Here is a 21,186-nt window from a genome sequence, read left to right as displayed (position 1 = left end):
ATTATTCCCTGATCACATACTGCTGATAGCAAATGCCAGCAATGAAGTCATAGTAGTGAAGCACATTTAAAAAAGTACCCTTAAAACTGTTGTATTGGGTAATGACAGTATTTGCTAACAAACCTCCTCTCTCATGGAAAAGCAGAAAACAATGTGATATTTTCACACCTATTACTTTATGCAATATGGCAGTTTTATGCCAGTGTTGAAGAACAGCATTTTAAGCATATCTCCACACAAAGAGAAAGCATTTACTGTTTTTTAAAATATCAAGTCTCCCAGGTAATGAAATAGTACCTAATAACCTATTTAAGGCAGAACACAGCGACTTTAGGTATTTACAAACTGTTTGTCTTATTCTCTGCAAATTTATTTTGTCACTGAAATTTGTGGTGGAGCTCTGTAATACATGACTGTAGGAAAATTTGAAATCTCTTCCTTTAATGTTTGTTTTGCTCTTGGAGTCGTGTTGGTTGACGTTGTAGGAGCTCTGGTAGTCAGAGGTGATGGCTCATTTTGTTTCCTTGGAAAGAATACAATCAGACTGTTTGTAGGAACAAGTACAATTGTATGCTCTTTTCAGAAAGAAACAAAGCACATATTTCAGATTTTGAACTGATTTCAGTACAGAAAGGCCATTAAATCTGTCTCCATGTGTGTAAATGAAAGTGGGGCAATTTCTAGAATTCAGAATGGTTTCACAGGCTCAGCACTTGTTAAAGTGGCCATAGTGGTCTTCATTCGTACTGAAATATGAATTTGAGAGCATTATCAGGGAGCTATTTCTAGGTGGTATTCCTATATTTTCATGTGCTCAGCTATGTGTCTTCCTGTTTAGACTCTCCATTAAATAGAGTTTTGTGTTATGGTTTGTTTAAATAATTCTTTTTAACCCCACGTTACTTTCCTTAGACATTCTGGGGAAGACAACAAGATGCTGGTGTGCGATACATGCGACAAAGGCTACCATACTTTCTGTCTACAACCAGTTATGGATGCTGTACCAACAAATGGTTGGAAATGTAAAGTAAGTTGAAAGGTTTCAGAATAATTCCCAGAATAATTATAGAGGCCCAAATTTTGTTGTCCACATTAGTGGTCGTAGTGGTATTGGGTGATGGTTGGACTTGATGATGTTAGAGGTCTTTTCTAACTTAAATGATTCTCTCATTGTATGTTGTTCTAGGTGTATTGTGCACTGCTGTTGCCATGTAACATAATCATAGAATGGTTTGGGTTGGAAGAGACCTTCAAGATCATCTAGTTCCAACCCCCCTGCCATGGGCAGGGACACCTACCACTAGAGCAGGTTGCTCAAAGCCCCATCCAGCCTAGTCTGGAATGCGTCCAATGATCGACCATCTACAACTTCCCTGGGCAGCCTGTTCCAGTGTTGTGCCACCCTCAGAAGGAAGAACTTCTTCCTAATTTCTAATCTAAATCTCCCCTCTTCCATTTTGAACCCATTACCCCTCATCCCATCACCATAACTTGCAATTTCTGGAGGAATCCCACTGGTACATAACGACGTGTCTCTCCAGCTGCCCTGTGAGGGTGGCTGGCAGTGCAGTGGCTGAAGCAGCCTACGTAGGGCACTAACTCACCCACAGGGAAGGCAAGGAGCGTAGGCTCCAGGTGGAGTGCATAGCCTTCACTTAACAGCAGCTGGTCCCATGAGCTAATGTGTACTAAAATGTCATCTAAAACCTGTGCAGTAGTGTGTGAGATCTGTACTGAAGGCAGTTTATATTCAGCTACTTCTTGCTTACCAGAACAGCCGTTCTGCAGCTCAAGGGTTCCTTTACATTTGAGGAAGGCAGGATGAATTGGTTGTTTTATCAGTAACTTTGTAAGTGTTAAGTAATAATTAAAATAGGATTTCAGCTTAACAGAGGAAGTCCCTGTATATGAAACGTATTTAAATTCAGTCAGTTTGTGGAAGTCATAAGATGACTGAAATTTGGAATAAAAAAAGTTTGGTGTTATAAGAGATACTCCCTTCAAGTAGTGCAAGGAAACTCTTCTATCTGTTGCACAGGCTCTTCATGCTGTATTATCAGATCCTGGGTAATTTATTAATGTTATCAAGGACAGAAAAATGTCAGTTAATGGCAGTTCTATCACATTGTGAAATACCATAATTAACAACTAAATTCTTGTGATCTCTAGAACTGTAGAGTATGTGCTGAGTGTGGCACACGAACAAGTTGTCAGTGGCACCATAATTGTTTGGTATGTGACAGTTGTTACCAACAGCAAGACAACTTATCTTGTCCTTTCTGTGAAAAACTGTGCCTCCAAGACTTCCAGAAAGATATGTTGCATTGTCACATGTGCAAAAGGTAAGAATCCTAATTTTCATTAGGTTGTCCTAAAATACTTTAAAGCTTATGACTTCAAGCTTATTACTAAAGCTTTATGACATTGATGTATTTCTGTGGAGAGTGTAGATTGTGTTTGATGTACAATGTTACACTGACCTGTTGTGCAACGTCTTGATTGTTCATCCCTAAATACAATGGCAACTAGTAGGTAGTCTTATTTTAATCTTAGCAAATAAGTATTAATTGGCAGTTATTTGAGATGTAATACCTGAGGTGAAATATGTGCTGCTGCTGCTGCTTCTTCCATTGCATCTATTTAGTAAGTAAGCAGACTAGGAGACTCATCATTCTAACTTTTAAAGACTGTTGTTTGTAATGGTCTGGGTTTGTTGTTTTTTTTTTTTAAATTTTCAAGTATGTGTTCTCTGTTTAATCCTGTGTGTTTTGTTATGCCAGTAATAATATTTTTATTTAAAAAAAAAGCATTATTAAGAACCTTTTAGGAATGCAGATTGTTTCATATTCAGTGCTGTTGTATCTTGCTGTGCAATGTCTTGATATTGCTATTCATGTTGTGGTGTCCAGTTGGCTTTAGTCACAGTTTAGATCTATGTGTTTAAATTTGTTTGCTGGTTGATGTAATGATGTGTCATGCTTATTTCTCTAAAATTCTCCATCATAAGGCATTGGTTGAAATTTTTTATTTCCCCTAAGGAATGGAAAACAGTGCTATTTTAAAGTTTGTTTTAACTAGCATGCTTGATCTTTTTATTATTAAAATCATAGTCACTCCAAATTAATCTCCCCAGGTGGATTCACATAGAATGTGACAGGTCTCCAGGAAGTGAATTGGAGTCTCAGCTGAAAGACTATGTCTGCACTCTTTGTAAACAAGGAGAAGGGGATCAGACTCAGCCATGTGATATAATGGACACTTCTGAACTCATTCCTGAACCTGACAGTATAACAGGTAATCAAAAATAATCTTCACATTTCTAAAACACTTAACATCGAATAGAAATATCTGCAGCTGCCTCACTAAGTCTTTTGTGAACCAGTCACTCATATTGTACTCTGTGGGGTTCATCCATTCCTTTATTTAGCAGCAGCTTCTCAAGCCATCTGTGCATGAGCCATCTTCTCAATGTTCTGGCTTTCTGGCTTCTGGATCCTGTACTGGAAATATGGGCATGTAAGCACCTTAGTGGTGGCCCTCAACCTTCCAGCTCTGCCTTCCCAGCCTGTAGCTGTAAACTTCTCTTATGTTTTTTGGATATGGTAAATCAATGTATTCATTTGACAGCATAATTGGTTTATTCATTTGTGCCTAACTAGCAGGCACAAGCCAGCTTCTGGGAGGTGTTCCTGGAGACATCCAGTTTTCCTGTTCCACTCTTGCTCCTTGTCAGTCTCATGGTGACAAGGATTCTTCTCCATTCTTCTCACTGTCCATTCTTCTCACTGTGTCCAGGCAGGACACAGCAATGGAAGCTGCCCTATTCAAGGGAGAGTTATATTTCACTGAAGAGCTTTTCATCAGGTCTCCTTTTTCCAAATGGCATGTGATTAGCATCTTGTTTTTGAGAGATTCCTGTCTAAATGGATAAATCAAGCAAATCGTGGAGAGGGAAGTTACAGAAAGGTCTAAAGTGTTTTTTAAAAAATTACACAGAACCAGTAAGGAAACAGAGAGAACTTGGATCTGTTGACCTGAGTCCAGTGAGTCATCCACATGACTTGTGTAATGAACTCAGAACAGAAAGCCTTTGTGTTTTTCACACCATGTCTTCTGTTGGATAGCACCTACTCTCGTCTACTCTTGTGCAGGCTGAGCTTCCCAAGAGAAGAACAGGTGTGGTTAAATTTGGGAGCAAGGTAAAATCGAACGGATCAACTGCACTAGCACTGCCATGTGCATTTTTGATGCTTAAACAGCAATGCATGTGCACTGATCAATTGTTAAGAGAAAGCAATAGCTCAGTTGCAGCAAGTATCTGTGGTTTTGAAAGCCTGAAGTGTTGGACTACAACAGAACTCTTTAATTTTTGTGTATTCAAACTGATGTTTTCTGTAAACAAGTAATTCTCTGTGATGCTAGCTTGTACATTGAAGTTCAGACCTTTTGTGAGCAGTGAAGAAATCATGAAAAAGAGATGATCCTGGAGGAAGGGCAGTGGCAGTAGGCAAATATATGTAAAAGAGCAGGAGAACTCTTTTCAGTGAGCATGTGTGCCAACTGAGAAAAAGTAGTAACTTCAACCTTTGAAGATCACTTCTGTTCTGAAAGATTAGTGGAGGCTGTTGGACTCTCAGGCAGTGTGTTCAGAACACACAGGAAGATAGAATTGGGGAATCATTTAGGCTGGAAAAGACCTTTAATATCATCAGGTCCAACCGTTAACCTGACTCTACCAAGTCCACTGCTAAACCATGTCCCTAAATGCCATCTCTGTACAGCTTTTAAACAGATCCAGGGGTCATGGTTCAACCACTTCCCTGGGCAGCCTGTTCCTTGATAGCCCTTTCAGTGAAGGAATTTTTCCTAATATTCAACCTAAACCTGCCCTGGCACAACTTGAGGCCGTTTCCTCTTGTGCTATCAAAAGATGTTCTCAAGTAATATCCAAAACTTACACTGGAAAAACTCCCAATCTTCTGCTGAAAACCCTTTTGAATAAGTAACAGGTTTATTTGAAAGGCTAAATTTTTAAGTAATACTTCTGTTAGGATTTCTAGCTAGTAAAAGTATTGACAAGCATACTCAGCTCCCTAAGGAAGAACAGGACTGTCATCTCAACTGCTAGGAGTAATCTGGAGCTATTACATCAGTACAGTCATGCAGTATTTTATACCCAGGAGAGCACTTTTGTGCATTAAGATCAGATTTGGAGCCAATCTAAATGATCATTTCCTCAAAGTTAAAATATCACTTTAAAGTTGACAGAGTTGGAGAGTGGTTTTTAGGTGCTAAAAGTAGCATCCCCTAATAGTTCTGAACTTTAGCGAGACTTTCCTGAACAGAAAGCTATATTTATTTGACTTTTTTTGTGCTGACATCTGTGGAGGATCAATTCATTTTGAGTTAATGCTTACTGTATACTTTGTTTTTCCTGTTCCTGCTTTGTCTAGTGCATTTTAATGAATTTCCTGAACTGAAAAAACTTTTACATGAGGAAAAGTGTTTCCTCTTTCTGTGCTCTATGATGATACTGTCAGACAAAGAAGCACTCAGTAGCACCTTTTCCATGCAGATTCCTTTATTTAAGAGGAAGAACTCACAGATTGAAGTATCCTAGTCCTAAAGTGGCAAAATTCAGTTTTCATGTTGTTTAACAGATAGGTTGAAAATCAGTGTTCCAGGTGCTGATAGCAGATGGAACCTCCTATCTGTGCTGTAAGCCACTGCAGTATTTGTATAAAAATTAGAAGCCTTCATGCTATAAGTTCTGTTGCATTTAGCAGACTGGAATTTGAGAAAAATGTTTTTTGTATTTCTCAGGTAATAGAGAAGCCTGTGAGTGTATAAATAAAATTTTCAGAATTAGGTGTATTTAATTGCTTCACAGACATTTTTTTCACTGTCTGACAAGTTATCAAGTGGCTTTTATGTTAATGATAAAAAGGCTCTTAGTCCGTGAGGAGTACTAACCCTAACCTTCTCATTGGCTTGGTGTGTCCTAACTTCATTCATGGGATTAAATATTGGTCTCTTTAGCCAAAAAGTCAAACAGTGACAGCAACTACTGATGCAAAAGTAACAGAGTAAACATCATATAAATTTTCATAACTTCTTTGCTTCTCCTTAAGCTTGTACAAATGAAATGGAAGTGGAAAGTGGTGGAGAGCATGTAACATTTCAGGAGCAGCCCATCACTGGTGATGGCCCTAGTCAAGAATCAGCCATCGGATGCGTCGCAGACGGTAAGAATGAATTTTGCAGTCTGAGGAAATGCCAGTACAGAACCCTGTGTTACTTCATGAATTTAAGAGGAGAAAGTGCCAGGAAAACAGTAGGAGACAAGTTACATCAGTCTACAATGTGAGCTCTCGAGCAAGTGTATTAACTTTTTTGCTCAAGAAGTCAAAGCTGGAGTAAAAGCTGATCTTCAGAAAATTTGTGTAGGAGAAAGTTGTTTTACTTTTTTGGTGGGATTGGCTTTCTCCAAAAGCTGGAAACATAAATGCTTTTGTACATTGGAATTTTACAGTAAAAAACAGTAGTTGTTGCTATTCAGATACAGTAAACTCACACTTTCTCTTCAAGTCTTATTTATTTGTTGGTGCAAATAACTGATTGGATTAATTTCCTCAATGTGTTTTGGGGCACACTGTGCAACTTCTTTGCAGTTGATGTGCTTCATAGTTGTAACTCCACAAGTATCTTTGTTTAAGAATTCTTTCATTTCTTCCTTTCCTTCGTAAAAAGAAGATAGTTTAATACACAAATGTCCTCATTCAGTCAGAGGTGCTACAATAGCTTATCATTTGTTTTCTGTGAATAAACGTTATCCTATCAATCACATGTGAAGTACTAGCCAAAGAAAGAATACAACTAGGATGGTTTCTAGGTCAAGAAAACATTCAACCATCTCAACACTAAATGTGTTAGTGACCGATACCAGTAGCAAAGAACTTTCCAGTATGTCCCATCCATTCCTAGACAAAGTTGGAGGATGGTCACTGTAAGGGGAAACAATAAACCTGCATCTAAAGGCAAAGCAAAAAAATTAAGAGAAAGCCCTTGTGGGTTAGCTATGGTCACTGTGTTATGCATCACAGCCTGTGGTATAAGGGCCATGATTTAAAACTGCCAGTGAAGGCACATTCATAGTAAAACGCTTGGCTTTGAACTGTAGTGGCTGGGGAGGTTGTAGCCGTGTGAATTTAAGAATGAAAGATACAAGTATAACAGAAAGTGGCCTGTGTAAGAGACTCTGGGCTCATCAAAAGAAGATACAAGAAGACAAATTCAAAGCAAAGAATTTCTCCATGGAATAGATACAAGACTGTAGAGCTCCTTGACGAAAAGTGGTGGATGAAACAGAAGGCTGTGCAAATATTTTTTAAAAGAAATACATGAGACATTAGTAAATTACAAAAAAAAAAATGGCATCAACTGTTTTAATTTCAGATGATTTCCTAAAGTCTGCAAGAGTGCTAGGATGGAAGTGTTATTTATTTGTGCTTGTCCCGTTCTTCTTAGCTGTCTGCTTTTTGGAAGTGTTGGGACAGTTGCTTAAAGTACGTTAATTTATGCTAGCATACATCTTCAACACAGAGAAATTAAAAAGGAGAAGCTACTTTGAGTTGCCCACCTGGAAATCTGTGTTCAGATTCCTTAAAAATTAATCTTGGGTCTACTTTCTTGTGACTTACTCTGCTGTGTTTCCAGGGAGGAGAAATAATGAACTAAAACCAGAGACTACTATAAACATAGGTACAAAGAAATATATTTATGAATGATATTTTAAGCTACATATTAAATTCACTTGAGTAAAGTGATATGTTCTTGTTGTACGTGATATGTACCAAGTATAGCTGCTGCCCAATATACCTGTGCAAGCTTTTCATTTTCACACTGAGCCTTTAATATGACTGTACTTAGTTACAGGCATATCACCAGAAGAAAAGACTGCAGAACTGGAAGCAGAAGTCTCTGTTGGAATCAATTCAGCTGAAATGGAGATGTCTCCTAAAAAGACACCAGCATCTGGTGACAGTCAGACTGAGCAAATGATGGACGTGATGGAAGGTGTTCAAGCTGTAATACAGCAGGAGGTAGACACACAAGTGGAAGAGACACAGCGACCACAAGGTAGCGTGGAGGTATCAGAAGTGTCCACAGTAGACTCTCGGTCTCTGTCTTCAGTACCTGAGGCCTTAACTGTGACGCCAGAAATACAGGAGACTGAAAGTAAAGGAGATATTTGTATCTCTGTAGAACAACAACTGGAAATAATAAACGTGCAAAACAATGTCAAAAAAGGAGAAACCCATGAAAAATCAGAAACACCAGCTCTTCCAGAAGTAGAAACTACTTCTGCAAATGAAGGTGTTGTGAATCGTTCACCAGTTGGAGACAAACCCATAAAATCACCAGCTGAGACTTGCCCCTCACTTCCCTCCTCAGTTAATATAAACAAGACAAATGTGTCTTCCTCACCAGATGTCTCATTAGACTTGCAGCCTGCACGAGATGCTCAGCACAGCCAGCCCCCACCACTGCCTTCCGCTGCTGGAAGTGCTCTCCCAACGACTTACATATCAGTCACTCCAAAAATTGGCATGGGAAAACCAGCCATCACCAAACGGAAGTTTTCTCCTGGAAGACCCAGATCAAGACAGGTAAGCATGGAGAATATTTCAGTATACATTTATGAAGGAAATGGTTCAAATTTTGGGGTAATGCATTAAATGCAGTGATTTTTTTAGGATGTAGTATGCGTTTATTCTTCTAAAACAATGTGTGGTTCTTCCAAAAGTAATTTAATGTTGAGTAATTGAGAGATCAGACATCATAAAAGATCTCCAGTAAGAATTAAAGTTTCTTTCAGCTCCTGCTTAGAGAAAACTAACAGGAAATTTTAAATATTTTTAGTACATATGCTACAAATGAATGTACAAATACTGCTGTGCCTTCTAACTTATCTCTTAATCTTTTTCATATATGGGTTCATTTGGGCTAGTACTTCCAAAGTGTGTTAACACTTATGAAGCTGGATTTATAGAAAAACCCACAGTGACTCCCATTTCCATCACACTTCCAGATTTTATCTTGATTGGCATTTTTAATGGTGTTGCAAATAATTCGATGGTTTTGTTACATTATCAAATACCATGTAAGAACTGTCTGGTACAAGTTGTTGTGGTTTGACTAGGATTAAGTTTGAGAAGTGGAAAGAATGCTTAAGTCTGTCACCTTCGGCAACGTCTTGCTCTCTGTATGAGTCATGTAGTTGTGGGGATAATAGTTCATCAGTCTGTAGGATTTATTTCTATTTGCAAAATTCTACTCAAAAAGTACATCAGTGTGGCAAATCGGTGTTTCAGTTCTGCTCTCATCACTATTTTTAGTCTTTGGCACTTGCAGGTTGATGACTTCATGCTCTTCTGAACTTAGTGTTTGAAAAAGCTTTTTATATATTGCACAGTTCTTTGCATTTTTGCATGCTACTTAAGGGTTCAAAATTCTCCATTCTTAAGAAAAGATATGAGATACAGTGTTCTGAAAGGGCTAAAATATGTAATAAGGGCAACAAACATAATAATAAGTATTTAAATTTGGAAGGTTTTAGAGTATCTCTGTTGGTTTTTTTTTTTAACCATCATGTACAAGCATGTATAAAAATAATTTTTCTTAATGCTCTGTACTGTATTAATTCTTTTTTCTCAGCTTATCTTACAAATTGAAGAGAGGTGGGCTTCTTAGGCAACCTAAAATGGATTCTGGTTTTCTGTTGGTGAAGTTTGTCTTCTTTTGTGTTCCACCAAGAGCTGTATTTATTTCTTTGTGCAATTTGTCCCAGCTCTGCATGGGAACCAGCATCATGATACTGGTGATAAAATGAGTTAGCCACCAGAGAACCCACTGAGGAGAAGGTGATGGCTGACCCCAACTGTAAATGTCTATAGCAGAACAGATACACATCTTAAAAACCAAAAAATCAGCTGTAAAAGTGGCAATTTGTATATTCTATGTGCAATAGAGTGTAGACATTAACCTGTTAATATGTGATGCGAGTAATGCAAATAAAGCTGAGTTGAATTACAATATATGTCAGGTGTAACACAAAATCTGAGCTGTGGTGCAGATCAGTATAATCTGTTCAACAGTTTGCAAACTGTATTTTAAAATCAAAAGGTATTTAGCATCTTAGCAGTACCAGTTGTAGAATTGGACAAGTTACTTGTGAAATTCATGATCCATCTTGTAAAAGTATGTTGGAAGTCTGTGAAGGTTTCTTTTCATTTCGATTATCTTTGTCTTGCACTCTAAACACCTTTTAAGCTGGAACTTCTGTGAAGCAAGTAGTAATTTTCTGGTAAAAAAGCATATGATTACTTAAGTCCCAGCACACTTCCTTGCTTTCCATTGAACTCTCAGTTTTAGCACAGATCAGCACCTTGTGGAAATCAGTGAAAACATGTCTTGAGTAAGGATGGAAAAAAAATGAAAACCCTGTGGATACTTCATTAGTGAAAACCAGACACTATTTTCCCCACCTTCTACCAGGAATCTAAATTCAGCTTAACTAGCTGGTAGGGATTTGGGCTCGGGGAGCTTTTTCAGCCTCTTTGTCAATCAATTTTTTACTTCAGTTCATCTGATTTTCCATGTTGGACATGAAGGATGTAATCCTTGTGCCTGTAGGTAATGTGTGTTTTGAGAAAAGAGAAAAATCTTGTATATAATAGATGTTTTCTAAAACCAACTTTATTAGTAGTACCTTGCTTACATTTCCACTGAGATGAGGAATTCTGTGGGTTTTTTTGCTGTAGTTAGGTTTTTCTAGGTCACTGTGCAGTAAGGTATATATTGTATTTGCAGAAGCAGTGACAAAATTATCTCCAGGGCTCTAAGTCTCCTGTGTTACCTTGGGCCTTTGCTGAGGGACTGAAACCTGTCAAATGACTGTAGAGTATAAATAAGAGATTTAGAAATGTCCAGTTACAGGCAGGTACTTTCCTTGTGAACAAGATGTAATTGGACAAATCCACAATAGGTGAGGCATGTGTTGAAATGTTTTAGCCTTTGAATTGCACACAGAAATTGGTTTAGGTTTGATTTTTTTTTTTTTTAACTATTATCTTTTCTGTAAGCTTTAAGGTTTTGTAAAGAATTTTTTTCCAGTTCAAGAGCTGTGGATAAGAGAAGAAGCCTCTAAATTTATTTGATTGTCAAAGAAACACTTGAGTTTTTATCTAATTCTGCTCAATTTATGTCATCTTACAAAGTGCGCTTTACACATAGTGAGTTTTTTGTAAATGTTTGTTCTAGTTCTCAGGAGAAAAAAAAGCTACATTTTTCTGCTACTTGTACCAGCAGCCTTAACCAGAAGCAGGTTTTCTTTCACCAGGTATAGAACCAAAGAATTGAGACCTGTTGGTTGTGTCATACTCTAGAGACAATTCAAAATGGGTGTTTTCTCCCAATTCTGGGTCAGGATGAGCATCATCCTTTGCAGGTGCTGGCAGCTGAGAAGAGTGCTGCTTTCTGCCATTCCATCTTCTTCTCCATGCCAAATGTGCCCTCACTGCTGAAGAAGGGACATTACATTTACTTCATGTAAAACATTTTATCCTAACGCAGTGTTTCACTGCTCTTCTGTCCAAGGGCGATCCCATTGAACCAAAACAAGTAAAATGTGGGGAAAACAGTTTTGGAGGAAGAAATGCTTCTGTGAAGTTACAGAAACAACTTTGGAATAAACGAAGTCATGTGCTGTTTGTCTCTGAGGTGTCACTAAAGAGGGATTTTGCCTTCTCAAAAGCAGGTTAATTTTATGGGCCTGAGGTCTGCTATGTTCTGTTTAGGGGAAAAAAACAAAAAAGAACCAAAACAAAAACCACATAATGCTGCTGTCCTGTATTGTTTCAGGTCCCACGTTGTGGGATCCAAATGTTACCATACACCTGGGTGAGATCTTAACAAACATGCCTTACAGGGCAGTGAAATGAGAGGACTGGGTTATTTTTATTGATTAAAGAAATTGTGGGTCCTATATTTGGTGAAGGTAGCATTGGCTCCACAGCTGCTTTCTTCTGTTGCACAAAGAGCTGTCATTGCAGAACTAGTTGCTTGTCCTGGTCTGCACAGGTTTAAAATAGATACTTCATAAAAAGTGAGTACCCTATGGACTCCAGAGAGAAGCCAGCATTAGCCAACATCAGCTGAAGGCAATATTATTCAATTTCTCCTAGAAGGTTTAGATCTTTTAATGTGTAGTGTATCTTGTGGGAATGTTCTGGTTGTCTTTAAAAAAAAAAAAAAAAAGGAAAAAAAAATAAAAATAAAAATCCATTCTAATGGGTTTATGGAACTTCATAGAAAGAACAATAGGAAAATAAAATCTCTGGATCCTGAATATATGGCTGCTCAATTTTATAACTCGCATGCTTCAGTCAGGGAAATCCATGTGAAGGAATAGTTCAGGATTTGGATTTGTTTTCATTAAATTTAGTGTATTGTTCTGGGCAGTAGGGTGAGTGATTATCTCATTCTTCAGAATCTACTAATACAATGGCTAACACAATATGTGTGAATAATTATTCAGTTTCACTACTGAATACAAAGTTCCTCATAATCCAAAGTGATTCCTTGTATTGGATCTAGGAGTTTGCATTTGTAATATCTCTAACCATGTGTCTGCAACACCACTACATCATTCCTGTTTTGAAAGGACTAAAACCCATCTCACCAGCCATGAAGACAATATTCAGCTTAAAAAGGCTCTGTGAGTCCCTTTCAGGGCTGCTCTGTTCGTGTTGCTTTCATCACCACCCCTCTCCCCTGACTATTCTTGCAGGCATCACTACTTTGCTTAGAAGCAGCAGGAGAAAATCCATCTTCTCAACAAAAGGGGTGCTATGTATAAATCAATATGTCAGTACAGTTACACTGGTAAGAGTCACTTTGGCTGGTACAGGCTTAGTTCATTCCAGAGAAAGTGTTTTTTTTCTGTGTCAGGCTAAGAACTCCTATCAGTAAGGTGCACTGCTACTACCAGTCTGTGTTAGGATAGCGTGCTATCCATACCTGCAGCTACAGGTGAGCTTTAAATCTTCATCCAGCCCAGTGAGAGGACCCTCTCTCTGCCAGGCTTAGCATCTCGCTGACTTCCCAAAGGGTATGGTCCATGAATGGGCTGTCTCTAATCTGTTCCTGTTATCCTAATCGATATTTGGGCCAAATTGGTTTTTACATGTATCTGACATGGAGTTGTTTGTTGACAGAGATACTCCCTGGTAGCCGCCAGCACGGTGACATTTTCACGCTGCTGTCCTAAGGGTTGTGTCTGTAGAGTGCCTTCACCATGGAACATGCAGATTCTCAACCCTTACCTATTAACAGCAAGTTTATGTGGGGGGCAGGACCTCTCTGATCTTTTTCATATTTTTTTTTCCCCTGAAGAAGTAATCTTAAATCATAAAGAAATGATCATATAAGTTTATTAAGGAACATGACCCATATCTATAGCTTGAAATAAGTCTTCACAAGGAAAATTGTTTGTTTTTTTTTTTTTTCTGTGGAGGTATACCTTAAATGGTATTGGGTATATTCCATGATAAGAATGTTTCATTGATTCCATGATGTGTTTGAATTGAACAAATTGAAAATAGTTATTTTTGCTACAGCACTGTGTACTGGAAAGCACAATATGAAGTCAATAAATGGAGGGCATTGCAACATGTGACATTGTAAGACTGGTAGGTAAAGAGTTTGGAATGGTCTGTAGAATAATACTGAACATAAAATAATAACCTTCTGCTATATAATAACCATAAGTATTACTTTAGAATGTGTTCCATGGAAATACTATGATTAGAGGTATTCAGTTTTCATCATGAAGATATTGGTGATCACTGTTATATGGCTCACTACATATTTCTATATGTTTTAGGAGATTTTCTAAAATGACACTGAAAAATGCAGAACACCATGCAGGGCTCAGAGTATGTTTCTGCTTGGGTATTACAGCTTTTTGGCTGTCTGCAACTACATGGTACCACTAAGTATGTTGTTGTAGTGGGCATGTTGGGAAAAAAGATCAAAAAGAGACTTTTTCAAGGATTAATTTTTGTCACAGTTTTTACATTTTTTTTCTGTGAGGGGTGCTATATTTTGAACAGATTAAATTTTGTTCACAACCCTAAAATTACATTAAATGTTAAATTGAAAACCCAGCTTTGTGCATTGGTGATTGCAGTTGATTCCATAAAGCATTAAGCAGCTAAACACAGTCAGTGGTAATTCAGTGAGAGCTCCTGGCCCTTGCTGACTCGGGGGTAGTTTAGTGAGAGCTCCTGGCCCTTGCTGACTCTGGGTTTCCTTTTGTTACAGTTTACTTGCAGCTGTGTTGTTCAGTTTCTAGGTCTCAAGAATATGATGGAGAATTAGAACTTCCCATTTGTGTCACAGTCCATAATTACTGCCGTGGTTCTGATGTAAATGAACTGAATAGAACTTTCTCTTCAGTGTTTTGTGGTAATAGGCATTAATTAAAAGCCGAAATATAATTAATGCGTCTCTTTGATGTAATTCATTTGTTCGTAGCATTGTGGAAGTGTATGCTTTTAATTAAGTTTTATCTGACCAGGAATTCAAATGTTTCTGATCTACAATAAAACTTGGACTAAATTTCCAATTTAATTATTAACAATATGGTTCATGAATCATATACAATTCGTTTTGTTTTGCAAGACCAAATATTTCATATTCAGAATTAATATTCTATTAGCTTTTTAATCTTTTGAATATATTTAATCACTAGAGAAGTGTATCATCGTAAAAAGAAAATAATTTTGTGTGTCCCAAATAAGAGTAGGTAGTTTTAATTGTTAAGTTTTTTCAGCACTTTTAAGATCTTGAATTTTGACACTTGGCCAGTGTGCTGCCTCCCTTACAGATTGATGTAAAGATGGTTTCTATGATACACAGATTTTTTTGTTGCTATACAGATTTTCTTAGAGTTGCCGTAGTAGAAGAACCGTTACTTAGTACGCATTGTGAATTCTAGAAATATAGGGAAATGATAACTAAAATTCAGTGGAAGTTGTAACTTTATCTTGCTAAAGTGGGACTTTCTTTGATGTTGAAAATGTGGCTAGCATAGTGGAGATAAACTTCCTATTGGCACAGACCTGCTGATGTAGTTGCTAACAAGTGTTACAGTGCTTAATGAAAACATGAGATTTTGACAGAGGGGTTATTCATAAGCTACAGTGCTCTTGGTAGAAGAAACCCAGATGTCAGGCTTGCTGTTTGTGCCTGGTGGGAGTTGCTGTGGGCTCAAGGAGTGGCTCTCTGCAGTGTTAAAGATCTGCTGCAGTCACCTCGAGGTTTGCCGTAGAGTTGCTGGAGAGAACTAGGGTCATGTAGGGTGACACTAATCTGACATCTTCCATCCCCTGTGGTGAGCTGCCCTGAGCAAGCACTCTTTTCTCTTTGCTGACCGTGCAGGGAGCCCAGGGTGGTTCAGCACGGGTGAAGAGTGACGGGTGTTTCAGCAGTGTGTTTGGGTAGATCTGTCAAACCTCTGGTTTTGTGGATGGTTGCTCCCTTGCTTTCCCCACACTTCTGGCTTGGTGTGGTTATGCCCATGTAATGCCAAGAATATTATGCCCTTACATCCTAGATGTGAGCAGAGCCATCTCTAGGTTTGCAGGTGCAAAGGCTTTCTGCTGAATTAGAGGTTTTTGATCCTTTTGATCTGCTAAGTTGTCTGTGTGATGACCATCTAAGTGGAGTCAAGCAAAAAACTGGGATAGCAAAATCTTTACAATTTAAGCTCTTTGAGCATAGTCACTTTAACCCAAGTGTAGGTGAGCAGTTGCTGGCGGTAGCAGTTCAGCTGGAGTATGTTTTGGAAGCAGCTTGGCAGAGGGAAGGCAGTGATGAGCAATTGAAAACACACAGGTAGTCTTCGGGGCACTAAGGAGTTTGTAGGTTGTGTGTCTGATGAACCTCTTGTGTGGGCAAATGTGTAAAGTCTTTATTTTTATAAGTGCTAGATTATCCCTATTCCCTTTCCCTAGCAGGCATACCTAAACACCTAGAAAGCAGCTTTATGCAGAGTACCACCATGTCCACACTGTGAGTTGGACCACTTGGACAATGCTGGCATTTTTAAAATGCAACTTTTATGTGTAACTTGGCTTTTAGGGTGCTGACACTTTTCCTTCTGGATCTTTTGTGCCAGTTTGAATACTGAGCTCTCTGAGCAGCTATAGGTTGCTGTGTGCCCAGCTCTGAAAGCAGAAGGCATCATATGAGATCTTCCTTATATGCTTGGGGATAAACGAGATGTTGGCTCATACTCATCTTCATCAGCAGATTGAGTTAACCTGGCTGTGACTTACATGGATCAGTGAGATCTTGGCCATGACCCTTCTGGCCTGAAACCAGCTGAGGGGTAGCCCTATTTTCAGTCAGTGCAGCTGTTAGCAAAATACCTATTTACAGTCTGGGATGAATATATGTTTTGATGTGCTGTTGATTCCAAAGAAACCGTTTCCCACATGTTCTTGATGGAGAATATTTCAGAAAAAAATCGTATTTTGCAAAGCTATCTCATTTTTCTTAATGCTTATTATTGTATAGACCTGTATTCAAAGGCCTAAATGTGTCTGGGCTTGCCCATGTGAGTGGTGTTGCACGTGCGAATAGTTGGGACTATTATTAGTATGCAGAGGGTTGTTCCATATTATCCGTCTGAGTCTTCTGCTCAGTGCCACCCTTAGACCTATACTTTTAATTGGATTTACTTCTTACCTTGGTATTCATTCTCACTCTCACGAACTTGGGCAAATGCATTGTCCTTTAGCTACTCTAATGTGTATATGGAGAATGAGGTTATTTATCATTGCTGTTTCCTGCATTTTTTACTTTGGATTTGTGAAGGTCTTCTTCCACAGACTTTAATGTATGTGAGGAACTTCTGCAGTGTTTTTTCTTGTCCATCTTGGCAGTTTCTGCTTGTTTTGCTTTATTTCTTGTGACAGGGTTCTACAGTATCTTACTGTGATGGGAACTGTATAAATAGGGATAATAGTCAAAAAGAGTTTGTAGGTACACCATATGGATGATTATTATTACTATATCTAATGACATTAAAATTTGATACTGCAGTGTAACATGAAAACACTGGGGTGAAAAAAAAATAACATTGTGGTTTTATAATGGTTTATTAGTGGCAAACTTGCAGGCAAGAAATAATTTAATTACCGTGGCTGTTTCTCCTTTCTTTTTTCCAATGGTTTATTTATATTCCTTTGTTTCACACACTTCTCAAACTCGTTGTTGCTGTGATTGTCAGTAGTTTAGACTCCAAAGTCGACTAAGGCCATCTGTTCTTTCAAAATGTGATTTGCAGTGTAAGAGGGGATGTTATCATCTCAAACTACTCTCTTCTTCATTTGGCTCAAAAAAATTTAGGGGATATAATTTGTTGTTGTTATGATTGCTTGCTTTCAATTTGTATTATGCTTTGTTTATGCTACTCATTTTGTTGTACTTAACCATCAGCTGGAGATTAATATTTGTTTTAGTGTATGTTTCAGTGAGAACCTAAAAATTCCCCACCTTCCTCTCACTCAGTGAACTAATTGAGACTACTTAAGTTAACATAGAAATGCCTATGCCTGCATGTGCTTTGCTTCTCAGATTTTTTTGTTGCTTGCTTTTTTCTTTTTTTTATTTCCTTTTTTTTTTATGTTGCGAAGTTTTATACATCTATTTTCTCACCTGCCGTATCCTAGGGGGCTTGGAGTACCAATAATACAGTCAGCCCACCTTCCTGGTCCCCAGACATTTCAGAAGGTCGGGACATTTTTAAATCCAGACAGCTTCCTGGCAGTGCCATTTGGAGCATCAAAGTGGTAAATAATTTGAATTTATTTTCATGTATCCATTGCTATCTTTCTGCTGTAGAGACTAGTGATGAAATTCTGTATCTCACAACTGAATTAATCTTCTGTTGCTGTTTAAGGCCTTTAATTATTGAAACTCTGGAACTTTCAGGTTAAAAGAATGTATGCTTTCCAGAGTGTACAGTATGATGGCATTGCCCTGATTTTCAATGGCAAAGAATAGCTTGTTTTACCAATTTTTCGTGTGTGTTGAGTACTTCACTTTTTGTGGTTAGCTTTACGTAGCTGTCAAAATAAATTACCTGAGAAGGAAAATATCCTTGAGACTGGCAGTAAGGTAAGCCAGGCATGGAAAGGAGCAGAGATCTGAAGAGTGGCTTGAGTTTATTGCTGTGGAGAAATCTTGCAGAGTGGATTCAAAGTGACATTGGTTTAAGCTTATGGGGGAATAAATTATAACTTTCATACCTGATTAGATGGACCAAAACTTGTATCCACGGTGACATTTACCACTGAAACCACAAAGAACTAAGTGGAATCACTATTTTAAATAAATACAAAAAAGGTAAATGAAACTGACAAATAACTGTAGCTTCCCAATGATTTATTTTCATCTCACTTTAACTCTCATGCTAATTGTATTTTAATTTGACATTAGCTTAGCTTTTGCTGCTTCAAGCATTAATTTTCAGCTTAATATTCAGCATTAACATTGATGCAAGTACGTGCTTATTCCTGTTACTAGTTGTGTGAAAATAACAGTACTGATACCTGGTCTGAAAGAGGCAAAATAAGAAACATGCCAGAAGAGTTTACATGTTAAAAATTGAAGCTTGTATGTCCTGTGTGTGTGTTTTTGTTAACACTATATAGATGTAAGGAAAACATTTTTTTTTCTTCCACCTTAGTGTACTATCAGTAGCATCCTTCCTTTCACTTGCTAAAACACTGTTGTGTTACATTACTTCATTGTGTAAGAGTAAGTCAGTTCAATTTCTCTGACTGTTAATAGATGGATGTTAATGAAATGTTAACATTTGGATACTTGGGTTCTCCCTTTAACTATCATTATAGACTTTTATATCTTCTTTAAAACAGGAGTTGGCATATCTGAAAAGTATGTTGGTAATACTGAGCCCATAGTGCTGAAGTACAGACTGTTCATGTCTGTTGGCAACACTGTCCCCAAGGAGCTTTGTGGTTCCATTAATGTTGTTTTATTGAGCAAATGTTTTGCCTTGGTATTAAAAGCAGTTTTCCAGCAAACATTTGGATACAGGCACCATATTTAGGCACTCTGTGGATGGAGTCGGGCTGCGTTAGGAGCCAAGATTATTCACAATTTTGAAATGCAATAAATAATCTCATTGATTATTTCATAGTAGTAAAGGTGCTTGTTTTGAGTATATACCATAATTACCATCAGTTATACAGATCAGAGGCTCTGAAGCTTGTAAAGATGTCTGATACACCAGCCAGAACTTGGGACATTGTGAATATGCTCTTCTTCTCTATGGAAGTGATTAGAGAAGATTAAGGAATCCTCTTTGTGTTTAGTTCATTTTGAAATAACAATCTAGGGGGGAAGGAAAAAACCAAACAACTTCAAAGTCACAGTGTTAATGTCAGGGAATTATTATTAAAAACTTACTTGCCATGGTTAACTTTACCATGGTTAATTGTAGTTGAACATACTGTGAATGCTCCAGAGCACACAACACTGCAACTGTGCATCTGCATCTAAAATAAGGAGGAGAAAAAAGCTGCCTAAAAATAAGTGGATATTTTTAAAGAAAAACATCATGTTACAGGGCGTGTTGATCTGAATGTAATTGATATAATTAATATAAAAAGTTCTCTCTGTATCTGCTGAATTGAGAGAGTTTCATGGAGCCAGCTTCTGCTTCATTTTGGGAGCAGGATTGAGTTCTAATAAATTCCAGTTTCTGCTTGATTATTCATAGCGTAAGAAAAGCCTCTGTGATTGCAAGTAATCAAGTGGCCAGACCTATTCAGAAGTCCCATAACTGTCTGAGCTGACTGTTGGAAAAGAAAAGAAAAATGAATCATAAAATAAAGGGTATTTATTTTGGATACTTTGCAGCTGTGAGGGGAAGAAAAAAAAATTTTAAAAAAAACCAAAACAAAACCACATTTCCATTTATTCTTAAGAAGAAAATAAATATTTCTGGTTTTGGGTGCTTTCTCAGTGATAAAGGTGATCGTGTTATGTCAAGTAAGTAGTTAAAGGTGTTTCAGAATGTTTTATGCAGTGACTTAATGCCTGTGGCCTTGTGTGCCCATCCATGTTCCTTTGAAAGCATAGGGTGTGTTTTACTTACATTTTTCCCTGGATGTATTGAACAAGTTTGAATCCCGTGCAAGAGGAGGAGGTGAGGTTGTGCTGAAGCTGTGCTCTCGTGTTGAGCAGGGCCGTGGATCGGGATTCCCGGGGAAGCGGCGGCCGCGTGGTGCGGGTCTGTCAGGGAGAGGTGGCAGAGGGAGATCAAAGCTGAAGAACGGAGTTGGGACCGTGGTCATCCCAGGGGTAAGAACCTTTATTTTGAAGTTATATTGTCTGGTAATGTAACATCATTTTATTCAGCTATAATTCCTGTATTAAAATACTGCATAAAACCAAAGAGGACTAAAAAACAGAGGTATTTGCTAAAGCCTGGCTACTGTTAAATGTTTGTGATACAGAACTGAAGAACTGTAGCTTAATGGATCTGAAGCAATTTTATGCTGCTGCTACAATTCAAAAGCACAACTGTTGGGAGTCTCGGGGTACTCCTTCCGTTTCCTTGGGTGGAAAACATGCTGGGCAAAGGCAGCACTTACTGGAACACCCCAAGAGGAGAGGCAAGGCTTGTGCATAAGAATGTAACAGCAGCCATAGCAGATAAGACCAGAGGTTCTTCTACCCAGAGGACCAGAACTGAGTCCTGTTAGAAGAGTACAGAAACAGAAGAGTCCTAGAGAAGGAGACACTTCCAACAGTGTATGGTTTGGGCCCTTGCTGAGCAGCAGGGTGGTATATTTGTCCTGGCAGCCTGTGCTGGACCTTTCTTTCATGAATTTGTCTATTCACTTTTAAAACTTTTGGAAACATTTTAACCATTTAAGTTCTACAGGTCATCAGCCTGTTTTTTTTTTTTTAAATTGCTGCTTGCCTGTTTCATTGCCTGCTCCTTAGTGCTCTTACAGGATAGGCAGGGGAGAGTTGTTTTCTATTCACCTCCTCCATCTGTGCTTCTCTCCTTCTGTAGATCTC

The 21,186-nt window shown here is 38.1% G+C and overlaps 1 protein-coding gene across 1 annotated transcript in view; it reads left to right on the top strand.

The window, feature by feature from the left end:
• LOC103778810 (histone-lysine N-methyltransferase 2C-like) overlaps window positions 1-21,186 on the top strand; it is a gene marked incomplete at both ends in the record, with an annotated part of 118,304 nt that overhangs the window by 56,546 nt on the left and 40,572 nt on the right. The window contains 7 exons of the mRNA XM_008946423.1: window positions 913-1,027; window positions 2,170-2,342; window positions 3,134-3,294; window positions 6,132-6,245; window positions 7,930-8,669; window positions 17,802-17,921; window positions 20,344-20,460. Of these exons, the coding sequence (XP_008944671.1) occupies window positions 913-1,027; window positions 2,170-2,342; window positions 3,134-3,294; window positions 6,132-6,245; window positions 7,930-8,669; window positions 17,802-17,921; window positions 20,344-20,460 (1,540 nt within the window). The remainder of the gene's footprint in view (window positions 1-912; window positions 1,028-2,169; window positions 2,343-3,133; window positions 3,295-6,131; window positions 6,246-7,929; window positions 8,670-17,801; window positions 17,922-20,343; window positions 20,461-21,186) is intronic.

The sequence above is a fragment of the Merops nubicus genome, unplaced genomic scaffold (assembly GCF_000691845.1).
Source record: "Merops nubicus isolate BGI_N331 unplaced genomic scaffold, ASM69184v1 scaffold9108, whole genome shotgun sequence".
Lineage (NCBI taxonomy): Eukaryota > Metazoa > Chordata > Aves > Coraciiformes > Meropidae > Merops > Merops nubicus.
This window is presented reverse-complemented; position numbering and strand designations above follow the sequence as displayed.